The sequence below is a fragment of the Brienomyrus brachyistius genome, chromosome 3, assembly GCF_023856365.1.
Source record: "Brienomyrus brachyistius isolate T26 chromosome 3, BBRACH_0.4, whole genome shotgun sequence".
NCBI classification, from domain to species: domain Eukaryota; kingdom Metazoa; phylum Chordata; class Actinopteri; order Osteoglossiformes; family Mormyridae; genus Brienomyrus; species Brienomyrus brachyistius.
Genome location: NC_064535.1, coordinates 13,339,912 through 13,356,703, shown reverse-complemented (window position 1 = coordinate 13,356,703; position 16,792 = coordinate 13,339,912). Strand labels below are relative to the sequence as shown.

Here is a 16,792-nt window from a genome sequence, read left to right as displayed (position 1 = left end):
ACAAGATTTCCTCTGTAGTTCCATTAAGAAGCTTAAAATGGAAAAAATAGCTAAAAATGGCAGGTGAAATTCCAAATACATGGAATGTCAAATATTCTCAGCACTGAAAACTCTGTGGATACCATGTGACACGGGATGCGTTCCTCAATAGCTCTGTGGTGTGATCACGAGGTTAAAGGTCACCGTCAAGTGCCATGACTTTGCAGGGCATGACTTCCTGGACATTTTTCTAGTGATGCTGGTGGCAACAGCTCTCTTTTGCCATTATAACATGGGGGGGGGACTTCTGATCACTTCTTATGAGTGGCTCCTTATAACTTCCAGCAGAATAATCCATGTAATAGATTTTGTGCATTGGAAGTCATTACTACTGGTGGAGAGCTGTTGCACAGATCAAAACAAAATCGTAAATACCACTTGGAACAGAGAGCAGGCATGGTACTATTAATTACTGGCTATAGCCTGGAGTTTGCCGTTAAACCACTTTGTCAGTTTGGAAACAAACGTAAAATCCAAACACGTGTAGCACCCCCGCCCCTCCCGCTGACCCCGAGCCCATCCTGGAAGCCTGTGGTTCTTTTGATCCTCTTATTGCGATTTAAAGCCCAAAGAGGGATGTGGAGGCAGAGAGGAAGACAGAGGACACATGTGGTGAACATTACCCTCCTCCCTGACAAACATGTCACTGAAAAACACATTGAGGTGTATTTTTAATTTCCTGGTGCTTATTGTTCCAGTCAGTATGAAATCGTCCTGGAAAGAGCTATTGTTTGAAGCACATGAGCCATTTGGCTTATGAATCCTACTGGTCATTTTGCAAATCCTCTTTAAATCCTATTCGGAGACATTTTTGAGTCATTTGTGAGCAATGTGTGCTTTATCCCTTTAATCAATAGATTAATTAGACTTGTCAGAGTTCACAGACGCGGAGTTATGAAGTCTTAATAGGATTGTTTGTGAGGGTGGGGTTGGGGGAACCAGAGTCATCAGTCAGTCAACGCAACTCAGCAGCTGTCAGTCCGCTGGGTGAACCGTAGACAATTAAAACTGGAAAGAGGACATATGAACAGACATAACAACAAGCTGTTTATTAAAAGCAGGCAGACATGGACAGAAAGGCAGGATGCCCAAGACAAGAAAAACACTGATCTTTGTGTAGAAAAGGAGACGACTACAGTGCTGACTTTACTTCATGTACATAGAAACATTTATGTGCAAAAAAGATAAATACTCAGTAATAAGGCAGAAAGAGACTGAGGTTATATACCTGATATATACCGCGCTAGGCTGAATGCTGTGATTATACTAGAGTATACTCATCACATACTCATCATACTGGAGTAACATACTCATCACATACTCGTCATACTGGAGTAACATACTCATCACTCAGAAAGGGGCTGAAGAACAGCCACACATCTGACCTCCAAAAACTTAAATTAAGAAGCATGTATGATCTGGGTAGCATGACAGAAAAATAAAGGAATATGTGACAAAATACAAGAGCAATAAACATTACGCTGAAGTTAAAAAAAAAAGGAGAAACAAAATATTCAGATAAATATAAGGAAAGGGGCCGGGGAGGTTTGGTTTTAATCTTAGGCTGCTGCCGATCCCCATGTCACATGTCTGATCTGAGCAGTGTGCATTTGGAGGGAGAGCTTTGGGTTGCTATGGAAACCCCAGGGGCCACTCCCGAACTAATCAAAGACTGATTCCGAGGGGGGAAAACAAAGGTCTTTCTCCCCTCGTTTTTACATTCATTAGTTTCTTTGTGTTCCTCCTCTGAGTTTTTTTTCCCTCTTGCCGCTTCGTATCGATGTCTGCTTTACCTTGCTGCTGCCACCAGAATTCCTGCCTGTGGTCTTTGGTTTATGTCCAGTTTCAGTCCGGCTCTCAAGAATGGCCCTTAACCTGCCTTGTGCTTGGCCTAACGGTTCTTCAGTGTCGTTGAATTGTCTGGCCGGGGGGAGGGGGGAGGATTGGATAGGAGGGGGAGAGTGTGGAACTCTGTATGTTTTCTTCCTGTCCCGCGACAGAGGCTCAGAACTCATATGGGGAGACCATGATGTGCACCCTGGCCACATGCTTGGCCTGGAAGACACGCTCCGCGTATTCAGACATGTCCACCTCCACGGCGATGTCCTGCGGCCCGCGGAGCGACTGCACCAGGATCAGCTCGCCGGTCTGGCGGTCGGAGCGCTGCATGATGAACAGGCCCTTGGCACTGGCGGCCCCCCCGATCCCAAAGCGGAGGCTGTCTGGGCCGGACCGGCCCGGCAGTGCCGCTGTGGCCATGCGGAAGAGCGTGGCTGGTGTCTGCAGCTGGGAGGGCAGCGACAGGTAGTGGAAGGAGACCGTCTTGGGAGCTAGGTGACAGGAGCGGCTTTCCATGGGACAGGGGTTCCTCTCGCATTGGCTGTGGGGGGGTGGGGGAGGGCAAGGAATGTGAATGCCAAGTAATCGTCACCACCTGTTCTTGTCCTTTTTAAGAATTCAAGTATTTCCTCCCTCCCTGCCACTCCTAGACTGCTATAATTTCTGCTTGGAAAAATAAACCTAAATGTTACAAGCTCCTGAAATAATACCATGTACTCCTTTGATATTAATTTAGACAAAGCCGTAAGCCCTCTGTAGCTGACATTTTGGCTTTGGGTTGTGTGGCTGCAATCTGTCTTCAGTACTTTAAAGGTAGACGGGTGGATGCCAGACCATCATTGGCCCATATCTGTAAAGCGTAAATCACTGCTATCCACAAAGGACTACGTATGTCCACTTTTTTGACAATCGTGACGTTCCCTCCCGGCAAGAACTGGTTGGAATATCAGTCCTCATAAATCCATTTAAAATATTTTTGTGGTACGAAGGGTGTCTCATAACATTGTCTTAGGTTTATTTTATAAAATTTTTTATTACTATGTAATTACTGACAAAACGCATTTTTACACCTTCCTCGCATAATGGATTTTTAGACATGCTTTTTCATCAGACAATGAGAAAATACTAAACCGAATAATTTTACAGAGTAAATAAAATGTTTGTATAGTCTTTTGACAATTTTACGAGCCACAGCACGGTTTCATACTTGATGCCCCCTGGCAGAAATTTGCCAGCCGTAATTTATATCTTTATTATCCTTAAATGAGGCAATTTGTGTAAACCTGGCAGACAGGCCAGGCGGGCAGCCAAGCCAAGCTTTCCAGTCTAAGGCTTTCACAACATTTTCTTAAACTTTGGTAACATTCTACTTATTACCATGTTTTCAGTAATTTATAAACATTCATAAAGCATTATAAACATGGCTATAAATATTTACAAAAGGCATAATACACTATAGCCATGTTTATTATGCATTATGAATGGCTTCTGAAGTTCTCATCTATAATGCACTATATAATATATTTCTAATGCAGTACCAAGCATCCTTAATGCTTATACCGACCACTATAATGCATTATAAAGGTAACTATAGTGCATCATAGATGAGAACTTCATAAAGCATTCATAATCCAATATACACATGCCTATAATGTGTTATGCCTTTTGATAAATAGTTATAGAATGTTTATAATGCTTTACGAATGTATTATTATTTGTTATGAATGTGTTTATAAATTACTAAAGGCATGGCCTTAAGCAAAGCGTTACCTAAACTTCTCCTAGATTTAGGCACCTTCATACCAGCCGTGTACAGACCTTTGCCCTGGAGTCACTGTTTTATCAAATTCTCCGGAAACTTGGCTATGCACTTACACTGTAAATTGACATCAAAATTAACAGCAGATTGAAAACCCGGCTTAATCCGCACAATAAAATTATTATAATAGCATGGAGGAGCACTTCTGACAAATAAAGCTACATTCAATTTTTGCTTCCCGTAAGTCCACTCACAAGGGCGATGTCCTGACATAGCTGACGTTGCCATGGGAATGGGGGCACTCTGGGCTGACACACTGGAAGCCCCCCCCGGTGTTGATGCAGGTGGTGCCGCGTGTACAGTTGTGCTGCTGGCTCAGGCACTCGTCCACATCTGGCCAGGATGGAGGTGACGGTGAAGATGCCCAAAGTGTGAGAGAGAGGGACAGACACAGAAGGTGAGAGAAACAGAGACAAGCGCAGACACCAGCTTCCTTCCTGGCAACGGCCGGCTGGTCTAGGGGGCTCAGTTTATTTATTCGGTTCCTCTGAAGGCCTGGACATTCCTCCGGGTTGAGAGACATTGAGGTCATTCGTTCCATTCTCCTCTATGCTGCGTGTGATGGGATACAACTCACGGACTTTGAAAAGGACTGTGAAATAAAATCCCCGAGGCATCCTCGCCAAAAGCCCCCTACCCAAAGAGCCCCGGTATACCTCTGCTGCACCACTGCTCAAAAACAGTCCCACGCCTGGCTGACGGCATAAGCGTCCACCCTGTGTTCTGCTGCCACATTTCCCTAATTTGATCCTGTGAGGTCTCTTTCCCATGACCTCATCACACCTAATGGCCATGTTGTTTATTGCAATCCCAAGGCCCGGGAGTCGCGAGCTCGTGCATCGCAGCGGCCCCTGGCATACCCTCGCAGCTCCGTCCATCCGGCAGCAACCTGTATCCGGCGGGGCAAGAGCAGCGGTACGAGCCAGGGATGTTGACGCAGGCGTGCGCGCACAGTTTGCCGCCCCTCTCCACCTTGTACACCTCGCACTCGTTCACATCTGCGGGGGAAGAGCGAGCACAAAGGCACGAGGGTGTCATGCGATCTCACGCATAGCTCAGGATGCTGGGCTCAGGGTGGGAGGATCAGGGAGAGACACAGAACCAGACTGTTGCCTGGGAAAATGAGAACAGAGAGACAGAGAGACAGAGGCTCCTCTGTACAGCCAGCTTCCAGACCATCCAGCCCAATATTAATAGGCCTACTGAGACTCAAAGGTCTTCACATGTCCTACAAAACACAAAGGCTGTGGATAAGAAAAAAAAGATGAGATGAGTCAGCCAGGAGTGACCATGACGACTGACTGCGCCGTGCTTTGTCTAGCTAAACACCCCCCCCTTCGTCTTCGGGTTTGTTGACCTTGTTGCAGCTTTCACTAAACTTTAAAGGTGGCTGCCTTGGAGTTAACTATCCGCAAACAGTTCACATTCATTTATAGCCATGCGAACATTATGTTTTACTGCTCTTTTCAGGTTTGCCGTGTTTGCCAGTCTATAGACTGATTTTAGACTGTACACAGATTAGCTAATTCAACAGTAGCACAAAACTCACCATGAGGTTACAATTTTTATTGTCTTCCATATACCTCTGTTTCACGTCTTCCCTGGCTTGTAACAGATGAGGTCAGACCCCATTTCTTAGTGACACTGCTTGATAAAATAATAAACCCAGTCCCCTTCCTGGCAGTACCAGGCTCAGAGCTCCAGGCTCCCTCTGGCAGGACTGAGGCCTACTTAAGCAGCACTCGATGGGGCCAGGTCGAGAACGTACCCTGGCAAATGCTGCTGTCGGAGGTGCCGCTCATGTGAAAGCCGGCATCACAGCTGCAGTGCTGGGCCCGGTCCACCTTGGCACATCGTGGCTTCCTGCTGAAAGCCGGGTCGTTCATCACGCTCCACTCGGGGGGCGCTGGAAGCGAGAGTGGAGGCAGTGGTGCTGATTTAACCCTGAGGTCTGGGGAGGGCCTGTGCTCAATTGGACAGCTAACAAACCTTCATGTCCTGCACTCATCATTTTGACAACAAACTAGTGTTTCCCAGTCTGGTCCTTAGGGACCAACAGTCAGTCCATGTTTTTGCTCCCTCTGAACACCCTGCCAGACAGTCCTGTAGGGAGCTGGGAGGGAGCAAAAACATGGACTGTCTGTGGCTCCCCGAGAAGCAGAGTGGGACACACAGAACTAGACCATGGTGTCCATAGAGGGACACGGGTTGCTTGGCAACGGATCATCCTTGTTCTGGTACAAACCAGCTTGGCTCTGCTAATACAGGAAGTCACTGGCAAGTGAAGTGGTCAGGGGCAGGAGTACAGGATGGTGTACATGACAGTTTGGGCTGAAAGCTCATAAGGCTAGTGAGCGACAGACCTGTCTGGGTTTGGTGTTGACAGTGGGATCCACTCCAGTTCTGAGGACAGGTACACTTGTACTGGTTGATTCCCTCCACACAGGTTCCTCCATTCTGACAAGGGTTACTGGCACACCTGTTGGCATCTGTACGATTGAAATGATTTCATTACGACTCAATACACAACATCCAACATCAAAGAGCTTTACCTCAAGGCTCGTGCTATGCTGCAGTCTTCCAACATGCATAAAAGATCAAGAGCTAGAATGTTTTCATGTATTTTTTGGCAAGAAAACAAAAAGAAAAACTCAATAAACAGCAAGTGACATAAGTGTCTACCTTGAAGCCAAGGTAATGTAAGAGGGTACACACTTTTAAATCTCTGTGTCACTTTCCCGACAAGCTTAATGAGATCCATGGAGCCTGACACAAAATTAGGTCAGTGTTGTGACCTAGAGGCAGCAAGGCTGATTTCTTTCAAGTGCTGCTGGGCATCTGCCCACTGGCATTAGAAATCCACACCAGGGAGAAGTAAACCTGCCGAAAGAGATGATCCAATGCTGAGAAAGTCATAAGCATCACTTCATTAAACAAACTGCAGGACATGACTTTTAGGGGACAATATCCATCCGTGGCAGCTAGCAGTCCCCACGTACAGAGAGAGCCCAGAAATGGATGCGTTTGGGCCACCTAATTTCCGTGTGTAATGAGCATGATACAGGCTTCAAACATTTCGAGTTGCAGCCCGGTGTAGTTACACCTATGCTATGTTCCTTGATTTGGCTCTCAAACAGAGGAATTCATGACACATGTGCAAAAATTCAAGAATAACCTTAGCCTCTGGGGCGGAGTAAGGAGCTGGCTATCCTAGGCTACAGCCAAAGGCCACGGCAAAAGAGGGAACATTAATCTTCTTAAATTTACCCGATCAATCCACCGGTGTGATCCCCCCTCCCCCCAATCGAGGACAACAGTCCCACCACCACCCTGATTGGTAAGTTTTACCGCTGGCATCCCACACTTTGATTAGCATATTATTGATGTTCCATCATTTTAAATTCCCTCTAGTTTCTCTTTCATCTCTAAAACATAGTTCACTTAACCCCCCCCCCCCCCACTCATGTCACCCTTGGGCCCCCAGAGAAGTTAGTCTGCCTCTGGCTACTATAAATACTTTTAGTCAGTCTGGGAGGCTCACAAGGGGCTTGGGGGACTGATTGAAATGTTTACTACATGATGCTGTGTTGTGAGAAGTAGGCCGTGTTTGTGCAGTACAATGCCATGCTCTTCGTGTTTCATTTCGCAGCTTTCATCGACATTAATGAAAACTGTCTCTGGTTGTGCCACACAATGTGCCTTACCATTGATAGTGAAGATAAATACGTAAATCTGAATGGTGAAAGATGTTTTTCAAATGCTTTGGCGCATAAGCTACTACTGATTTCCGGAAAACAAGACCAGCTTGCTACAGTTCTGACTGTAAAACCATTCAAATTGCATTAATATGCAAACACCGAGTGTTTGTGAGAAAACCCTCAGATCCGAGGTCCTATCTTTCCATCCTGAAATGGTTTATTTACAAAAAATCAGGCTTTCAGAGGTCTGTGAGTCTGAGTAACACTGCAGACGCTCTAATCTCCTGCCCCTCTCCTGTTTATTTGTCTGCTTTGCTTTCCAGGATATTTTTAAATCTCCTACAACTATTTAAGCTTTTTTCTCCATCATCAATGCAGCCTTTAAGGTATGGACCCCTAAATTTGGAACCGCTCTCGTGTTTCTCGGCCCCTGGGAACTGCCACAGGAATAACATTGTATCAGGCCTTGAGTGATCCTTCTTCTCACTTTTTGGTCAGCCACACTAGAGCACAGAGTAGCTCCAGCATTTAGATTATCTTAGCCAGTTCCAAGAGACCAGCCAAGGAGACCATCGACAGCATGCTTGGCGTACTTGTCTGCTGTTAAGACCATGGGTCCATTTAATGAGGTGTATGTGACCGTGACCTCAGCCTACTGCAACCGAACGCCAGCTTTCAAGAGTCCAGTGGGGGAATTGTCTTACAGTGAATCTAGTCGGTGCTGGACCTGGGAATGAGGAAAAGAATGGGCAAGCGGGGGCTGAGGGGGATGAGGGGCCGAAATGCAGGGCTGTGAGGAATGCAGCACAGGTGCTTTTCTGTGTCCTGAGACATTTAATGCCACTTTGACGAGAGCGCCGTTCAGTGAGGCGAGGAGTCCCCAAGAGCATGAAGAATGACCTCTTTATTCCCCCTTATCTGCAGTGTGTGGAGCCCCTTTCACTGACTCCTGCCCCCCCAGCCCTCCCCTCCATGTTCCCATCCAGCTCTCTCTTTTCAGCCTGGCATTCAGAGGGTTTCACCAAGGTCACCCCGACATCTTCTCGGGGCAGTCAAATAATATGGCCGCCATGCAGCTCGGACTGAGGAATTCCACCAATTCAGATAGGATGGAGGGAGGGTATGGGTTTGGGAGCTGTGGGGTAGGGGGTGTTTGTGTTGGGGAGGGGGGGCAGTCTTTTCTAATCCTCTCCAACACACCCCACCCAGTAACAGAGAATATTTTATTTTCCAAATCCCATAGTGGGATTCTGTCATGCTTCTCCATTAACATATTTGACGTTTTGTCACACCACTCTCATCACATGACCTGTCTACACCCAGAGGACCACAAGACATCCAGAGCTAAATAGGTATATAGGCAGAGCAGGATGCATATCATTTCGGTACCGTGTGCAACAATCCAGGCAGCCCCCTTCTTTTCCATAATTCTCATTTAATTTTATGTGTTTGCATGCTGGATGCCGGCACCCCAAGATCAGGAATGCTTACCATTGATGTAAAGGATGAGCCTGTCTGTCTGCCTGTCCAAATAATGCATCTGGTCTCCCCTACTTCCATTTTTCAGAACCTGACCAAAGTGTCAATGATCCTGCAGATCCAGTTTAGGTCTGCAGTTTGGGAGATTATGGTTTTGGCTGAAGCATGTACTGTTTGTAGATGGCTGGCTTTGCACTGGGTTTAATGTTCTGCGTATCATGGTAGGATTAATGTGTGGTTGTAGGGGAACCTCTTTCTCCTGAGTTTGTTTTATTTGTTTTTCATTTCTCCTTTCACTTTGGTCTCAATAAATTGAGGAACCACGTGTGGTTAAGTATTTGCTGGGGGCAGGAAAACCAACTTTTTGCAGATGCTGGATGTATTTTTCACCACTATGGAAGCTCTCTTTCTATGTGGCAATTGAATCAGTAACAACAGCATCCTCTTGGTCATTTATTATAGAGATGGCATCCAGCATCCTTTACGCAAAGCCAGAAGTCTGCTCAGAAGGTAGTGTGTTGTGGACCTTGGCTATGAAGCTAAATTTAAAGCCTTAAATAATTTCAGAGGGAACACTGATGAAAAATATTCATTGGTCAAGCAGTTTAGTGGCTAATCACATGTATGGGCTTCTCCCAGAAAGCCTCATGGAGTTCTTTGGGTTTGGGATTTACCTCTGCAGAGAGCAGTCAGCCCGCTCCAGCTGCCGTTTTCCTGGCAGACCCGAGTGGCTGACCCAACCAGGTGGTAGCCGGGGTCGCATGTGAAATGAACCTCGTGCCCTACCAGGTATCGGGTGCCGAACTTCCTTCCGTGGGCTGGTGCCTCAAGAGACGGGCAACTCGAGGGTGCTGCAGAATCGAGGGGAGCCAGAGGATGAGAGGGAGAGATGGAGGTGGAGTGAAGGAAGTGAGGGAAGGAGAGGAGGAGAGGGAATCGAGGAAAGTAGGGAAGGGGGATGAGAGGAACACAGAGTTGTAGAAAAGAAAGCAAGTAAGAAAGAAAAGAGATGACAACATAAATTAAGCAGATTTGCGATGCATACTGTGCCATGCGTGAATCACTGGGAGAACAGGAAAGACCTTCATGGGAAAAGAAGCTCAGAAATTTCCCGAATAATCCCAGCAGATTAGCGGGAAAGAAAGCCCAACTGAACCAGGCGGAAGGATCAGGTGCACGAGGAGCCCAGATTCCTCAGCGTATTTACTCTGGAACGGCTTGGAACATATGGCTAAAACTCACATGTGCAGCGTATTTGTGACAGAAAGACATTACAAATGCACGGTGATGCAGTGGCAAAAAAAATAATAGATGATCTCAGCTCACCAAATATATGAAGAATGACTGGTGCTGGTCCTTCACCTGTCTCTCATTACTGTTTTATGCATGAATTTGGCCAGTTCTTCTGAGTTGATAAGTGTTTTAAATTGCAATAGACATTACATAAAGAACTGGAAGAGAATCTTTTTATACTCACAACATAAACACGCATTACGAGAAATAGGAGATGAAAGGTATGTTGCATAATTGCAAGCACATGCTACACAGAGTCTAGCCTTCTAATGACTCTTTGTTGTACCGAAGAGAAGATCTCATGCTATTTTATGTCCCACATAAATAGTCGGTGGAGGCCCTGGACCCAGTCAGGACACTTTTCAAAACTGCCTGCTTCAGCTACTCAGCAGCACAATCTATCTCTCTTCTCTTTACCATCCGGGCTCTGCGTCCTGCATGGCTACATCTGGCACTATCACACTGCCTACATGAACCTTTTTTTGGTAGCTGTCGGCATCTAAGATACCTCACTGCCTCGGTATGCTTTGGGTTACACCGGCGATCGAGTTCAGGCTTGAACTGAGGGCACGACAGATGGGAAATTCACAGGTTTTCTCCAGGATGATGTCAAAGTTAAAAAACACAACTCTGGAAGCATCCTCCTGTAAAGATGACAGTGCGCCTGAACAATCTTCTGATTATATAATACACTGCAGAGGCTATTCAACTGATTTAATGTTATTCTTTTCAACAATGACAAACTCCATAATCTCCCGACCTGTTTCTTACAATAGTGATCAGAGGTGTCAAAGGGGCAAACACAGATTTAGGCGGGCCAGCGTTGTCTGTGGACCCCAGAATATTTTGTAGGAAGCCCTCCACATACCATCATTTTCCAAATTAGTTTTCCCCCCGCAAAATTTACCGACAGAGTGACAATTTCCAGCTATGCCCTGATATTAATAGTAAAAGTAGTTTCGATTATAAATCATATCTTTCAAATACTTAATATTTAACTTTTACATGTACTAGGAAAAACTTGGTATCTAGCGATAAATAAAATTAGATAAGAATTTGAAGATGCTTAGAGCTGACTGGATGAGGTGATGAACGCTGGGATTTTGCTGTCAGGTAGCCCTCACTTGTAGCTCCATCTCTGGATCTGGAAGCAGCTGTAGCAGCTGCCATGTTGACGAACTCCCCGTCCCTACTGGGGGAGAGCACGCGGTTCGGGTCACGTCTCCCATTCGCCGCTGATTTATTGTGACCCCGGGAAGGAATGCAGATCACATCAAAGTACACTTAATGAAGCGGGAAACGACGGCAAGGTTAAACGCGTCACTGGGCCAATCGCACGGCTGGTAGTGTTTTTAATAATGGCGTTGTATCACGACAGACGCTCTGACTTGGGGCACGGAGATGCATGGGTGCAGCACCACTGATTTGTTTAAAATTATGTGCAATGGTGCCTTACTTTAAGTGGTAGAGTTTGGAAGTGACCAGTCCAGGCTGGTTCATCTCTAATGCTAATTTTCTGAATACCAAACACAGCACTTACTTCTCTTCTCCGGATCTATGAAATGTTCTACAAGCTATTTGCTTTATCCAGCGGTAAACCAGGCATACTTTGGGATATATTCCATGCAAATACCCCAGCCTTGTGCCTTGCCTTGCATTGCCTAAGAATGGACTCCAGGTCCCAGTGCTACCATGGGCAAAACCAGCAGATGGAAGATGGATATGGACGGATGTTGGTAGCCTGTACAAGGCTGCAGCCAGAATAAGACTGCAGATAGAATTTGGTTGTATTTTCAGAAAACAGCTGCTTTCTGGAACAGTACAGTTTATTTATTGTGCAATTAACAACTGCATAAAGACATGGTTTGGAACGGAAACTGTCTTTGCTGCAGATGGGCGGCTGGCATTCGCTTACAGTTTACAGCTTTGTTTTGTTGTTCGGAGATTTTTATATTAGACAACATTTTGACTTATTGTGCACGCCACTAATTAGATACAAATCTAATTATTTGTAATATCTTAGAATGAAATAAAGTGATATTTAAAAAAATATCTTAAAGTGATTTTTTTTAGGAATTGTAATTATGTTCATTTTGATTTCAATCAAGTCACTTTAAATAATGATAACAGTTTCTGATTTGCAATTTAAAATAACAAATTGGGGGGGGGGGGTACCCATAGGATAGGATATGCTTTCAACTTCACAGCATGTTTTTCCCACCGTTTCACACTTCTTAAAAATTTTGCAGGTGCTCCCATGTGAATCCCCGACTTCCCCCTAAAGGCCCCCATCTACAAGCAATCCCTGTAATATCAATGGACACCTGTCTTCCAATAAAACTGGATATGGCACCTTTGATAGAAAAACCATACACTCAAGCTGAATGAACACTCAAAGCTATTTTATAAGTGTGGTTGGGAGAACGCTTCACCTACACGATTTCTCCTTCTCACTTCCTTTATGTATTTAAACGAAGACAGTCATGACAACGATAAAGAATACAATTTAGATGCTTTGAGGTTCTTATAAAGAACCTGTAAACAAAATCATTTATCTTGTGGAAATGTATTAAGGATATTGCATTTTGAAGAGTTGCTGACCTGATGGGGCTGAAAATTTTCCATCAAGATGACAGAAAAAAAAATCTGTAGACAGAAATACCCAGCCAGAGGTAAGACTTGGGAAAATGACACATTCGAGCGAGCGTGCCTTTTGAAACGTGCCAGACACTGTTGTCACAGCATGTAGAGACATCCAATAGCGTGGTATGTTAGCGATGGAGCCAGCTCAGGTGAGCTAACCGCCCAGGTGAGCTGCCAAAGCATCTCGGGACATGCCTCAGCTCCTAGTTCACTTCATTAAGACCCCGCAGGAGAAGGTGTGGACAAACAGGCACCGCATGTCCGCATGCTTCCCCGCCTGCGCATACCTGCGTGCTGGTCTGCCTGGGGAAACCTGGAGACGGAGTTCTGCAAGGCAGCCAACTTGGACTTCATAGCGCGGAGCCCTTCAGTGAATCGCATCTCCTGTCCCTTCAGAAACTTCTCCATCTGGCGCAGCACGCCCACAACCTGGTGTCTCTCTATGCAACTCTGTCCAAAAGAAAAATTACACTTCAGATCCTGACACAGCAAGTCATGCACATTTATTACATTTTATTCTACTTAGAACATTCATCTGTTTGTCTTCCAATTGCTTATAGAGGTCATTGTCACAGAAGAACCTGACGCCTATTCCAAGCAGCAGAGAACCAGAGAACCCTATGCAGGGGACACCCCCCCCCCTCACCAGTCCATTGTAGGCTTTTATTATAAAGATTTTATTTAATATTAAGTAATAACATAAATAATATTAAACAAAGAGAGGAGATACAGCTGTGGTACATGACATGATTCTGCACTGCACGAAATTTTTGCTACATAACTGTGGTCAGCCTCACATCATTATTAATACAGATCCTTCCCCAGCTCTGGGCAACATGTCCTTCTGCTTCAGTGAAGTAGCTTTCTGGATCCCCTGGATGAGCTCAGGGTCACATGTGTGCTGTGCACGCTTGCCCTGCCCCTTGCTCTCTCGCCACATCTGGGACTGCAGGCATGTCAGGCTGCGTGAAAGCTGCTGCCCAGATGCTGACCGGATCTAAGACCAAGTACCCTGTGAGTGTTTTGGATGTAGCTGAGGGAGAAAGATCTGAGTGACATGTGTCCTTCGTATTCAGAACAATGGAAGAACTTTTGGTCAAAAAAATGTACTAAAACCCCATTGTTCTGAAACATAGGGTACAAGGCTGGGATACCCTGAATGAGATATGAGTCACACCCCATGTGTAATCTACACTAGTGGTCAAAATTGTGGAAACAATTAGAATAGGTCAAGTTAACAAACAATCAAAGAATGTTACAGATATCCTACATTGGATGATCAAATAAGCATTTGGAGCCAACAGTTGAATGTTTGCAATCTCTAAAAATTGGAAGTTTTTCCACAATTTTGCCTGCTAGTATAGTCACAAATGCACTTAACTGCCTGTCGTTACACTGTAACAGGAATCCTGCTCAGATATGATGGCAAACTCACAATCGTGGTGGCGTGAGGTTTCGGTGCTATCCAGCAAACATTTGTGCCACCCAAACACGAAAAATCCAGCTTATGTATGGTGATTCATGCATGTATATTACTTTCAAAAGCAATGAAGAATCTACAGCAAACCCAGACCTTTATACTTTTCCATAAGATGCATAAATAACCTCCTCTCCTCTCTTGAATAAACCTTCTCTGGCTGCAGTTACAGAAACCTGTAACAAAGTTAAACAAAAACCCGAACATTGTCAGAAAGTGACAATACAGTATATCAGTCATATACAAAGACTGCAGAGCTGTCATGTTAGATGATGACAGTAGACTCCTGTGAGGCGGGCGTGTTGAAATCAGCACTCTATAAAGCGTTACACTCTTAGGTAGGCCTGTTGTCTTTCACTGTTTCACTCTTAATCCGGAACGGCCAACTAATTCCACTGTAAGTATCTGCCAGCACATGGCTCTAGTAGCACAAACCTCTTCCAATGCGAGTGCTGAAAGCCACTCACTCCTTGCTCAACGTGCTGCAGGAGTGATGCAACAAGCTTGGAGGAGAACTCTGCTCGCCTGACTACTTGTACAGTGAAGAGAGGGACAATGACCCAGCCATGTAATCCATCTAAACGGAGAAAGGACAATTTTTCAGCAACCATCCAGGCAGGGACTGAACACAGACCCTCTTCTGTAGGACATGTTTTGATCAGTGCACAACAGCGCCACCCACTGGCCTGGATGTCTGCATTTAGCGGTATTCTATCATTAGAGACCCATCTGGACCACAGAGGACTGCACAGAACACGGTCATGCTGCAAAGAGATATTACACTAAAATTCACAGTATGTAATTAGCCCTGGATTTAAGTACTTTCTATTCAAGCAGAACAAGAGTGTGATTTTAAACAGATTATTGAGGTAAAGTTTTGGATTAATAGCTGTATTGTATCAGTACCTGTTTCACAGATTTACTGGTGATGTCCTGGCTAATAATTCTGGCCAGTTCATACCAGCTGAGACCAGTTGATCAGGTCAAATAGCTTTAACTGGAATTTCCACTTGGATGCGTTTTAAGAAGTTTTCAAAACATGCACAATATTGTATTAAATGGCTAAAGATTTGGTGTATTTCTAATCAGAATTGCCAAATTCCAAATCACAATTAAATCATTAAACAATTAAAGACTATTAAACTATTTTAACAATCACATGCAAATTAATAGACATTTGAATGTAAAATACAATAAACACAACAATACAAATATGCGACCATTATGCATTGAGATAATCTCGCTCCAGTTTGTTATAGCACGTATTATATTTTTTGATATTAGTAAATTATAGAGTTACTATCAGAGAAGCGCTTTTATATGTATGTAACATGCGATTGCGATAAAGTTCATACTAACCTGCGTGACGCCGTGACAGTGATCGATCGCTGTCAAACACAGCAGCAGCAGACAGCTGCACTGAACTTTGCGCATCATGTCTTCAGCTATATTTGCGTTTAATTGTATATATCTATATTAAAACAGCGCGGCGAAAAACTCCAGGTAAAGTAAAAGAAAGCCTGTTGTATTCCAAATCTGAAACTTCAATCTACAGTAGAGCGCAGCAGGAAACAGGTTTCAAGTCTGAAGTAGTGATGCTCGTCTGCGGTATGCACACCAGCAGTTTGGGGATACTCGTATATCCATGCGCTTCAGGAGCCCGAAAGAAAAGTCAAAGCAGCTACCAAACACAGCGTGGACTCTTACTGGGGATGCATGTAGTAATCCCTCCCACCAACACCTCAACACAGCGCGAAATTCCCAGGTTTTTTGCCCCCCTTCTTTCGCTCGGAAAATCGCCATCGTCGGAACGCAAGCTGCCATCTGGAAGTTCATGAAGCAGAACAGCGCAGGTTCGCCATATGCGCGAGCGCACTGCTCCGTCCTGCAGGTCAGAGCAAGTCAGATTATATCGCTGCTATTGAACCTACTTGTTAAAATGATCAAAAGCTGCACATACGCGGCCCAAACCCAACGCAGTTTCCCCCAAAAAACAGTGATGTACAGCGCTTCTTAAAGAAGGAAAAGTATGGCTATATTAAAAAGACAGCATGAAACATTCCGCCTAACACTATGTATGCATAGCATGGATGATATTCGCACTGGGCTGCTACGTGATTTTCGTGCATACTGCTATGTATGCTTTTCTTTTTGCAGCATCTCGGATATAATTGGGGTTAAGAATATATCATAAAACAGCAAGGAGAATTGATTACTGATTGGGTTTCTTAAATTATTTAATTAATCGCACTCTGTCTTTTTTTTTAGGAAATTGTACTACTGAACTCTTTTTGCATATATGTCTATCCATCCAGTGTCTGCCACTTATTCGGTGACATTTAAAGTATGATACACTGACAAAAAAAGAACATATTGAAGAATTGGTTGGCAGAGTGATTTCCCTGTTGGGCCAAAACCACCAATTATTCCTGGGCCTGTCTGACCTTGCTTTCTCAGATATGTACATCACTTTGGATGAAAACAAATAAACAAAATGTCAAAATT

The 16,792-nt window shown here is 44.7% G+C and overlaps 1 protein-coding gene across 3 annotated transcripts; it reads right to left on the bottom strand.

Annotated features, from left to right (window-relative positions):
• Window positions 1-1,073: 1,073 nt before the first annotated feature.
• Window positions 1,074-16,156, bottom strand: LOC125739350 (fibulin-7). Of its 3 annotated transcripts, none has more exons than XM_049009374.1 (8): window positions 15,647-16,156; window positions 13,098-13,260; window positions 9,549-9,725; window positions 6,061-6,186; window positions 5,466-5,603; window positions 4,558-4,695; window positions 3,892-4,030; window positions 1,074-2,419 (listed from the first exon to the last, which is right to left on the bottom strand). In XM_049009374.1, the coding sequence occupies exons 1-8, from the start codon at window positions 15,722-15,724 to the stop codon at window positions 2,044-2,046; spliced, it is 1,335 nt and encodes a 444-aa protein (XP_048865331.1). In that variant the 5' UTR covers window positions 15,725-16,156; the 3' UTR covers window positions 1,074-2,043. The 3 variants fall into 3 exon arrangements, with proteins under 3 accessions (XP_048865331.1, XP_048865332.1, XP_048865334.1); XM_049009375.1 differs by lacking the exon at window positions 15,647-16,156 and adding an exon at window positions 14,723-14,904; XM_049009377.1 differs by lacking the exon at window positions 9,549-9,725 and having other exon boundaries at window positions 15,647-16,155.
• Between the last annotated feature and the right edge of the window lie 636 nt (window positions 16,157-16,792).

Bases quoted from the DNA above. Each gene is read 5' to 3' on its own strand.
- LOC125739350 (XM_049009374.1), bottom strand. From the start codon at position 15,724: ATGATGCGCAAAGTTCAGTGCAGCTGTCTGCTGCTGCTGTGTTTGACA. The intron at 13,261-15,646 runs GTTAGTATGAAC...TCTTTTGGACAG, and splicing joins ACTGTCACGGCGTCACGCAG to AGTTGCATAGAGAGACACCA. The intron at 6,187-9,548 runs GTAAATCCCAAA...TCAATCGTACAG, and splicing joins GCTGACTGCTCTCTGCAGAG to ATGCCAACAGGTGTGCCAGT.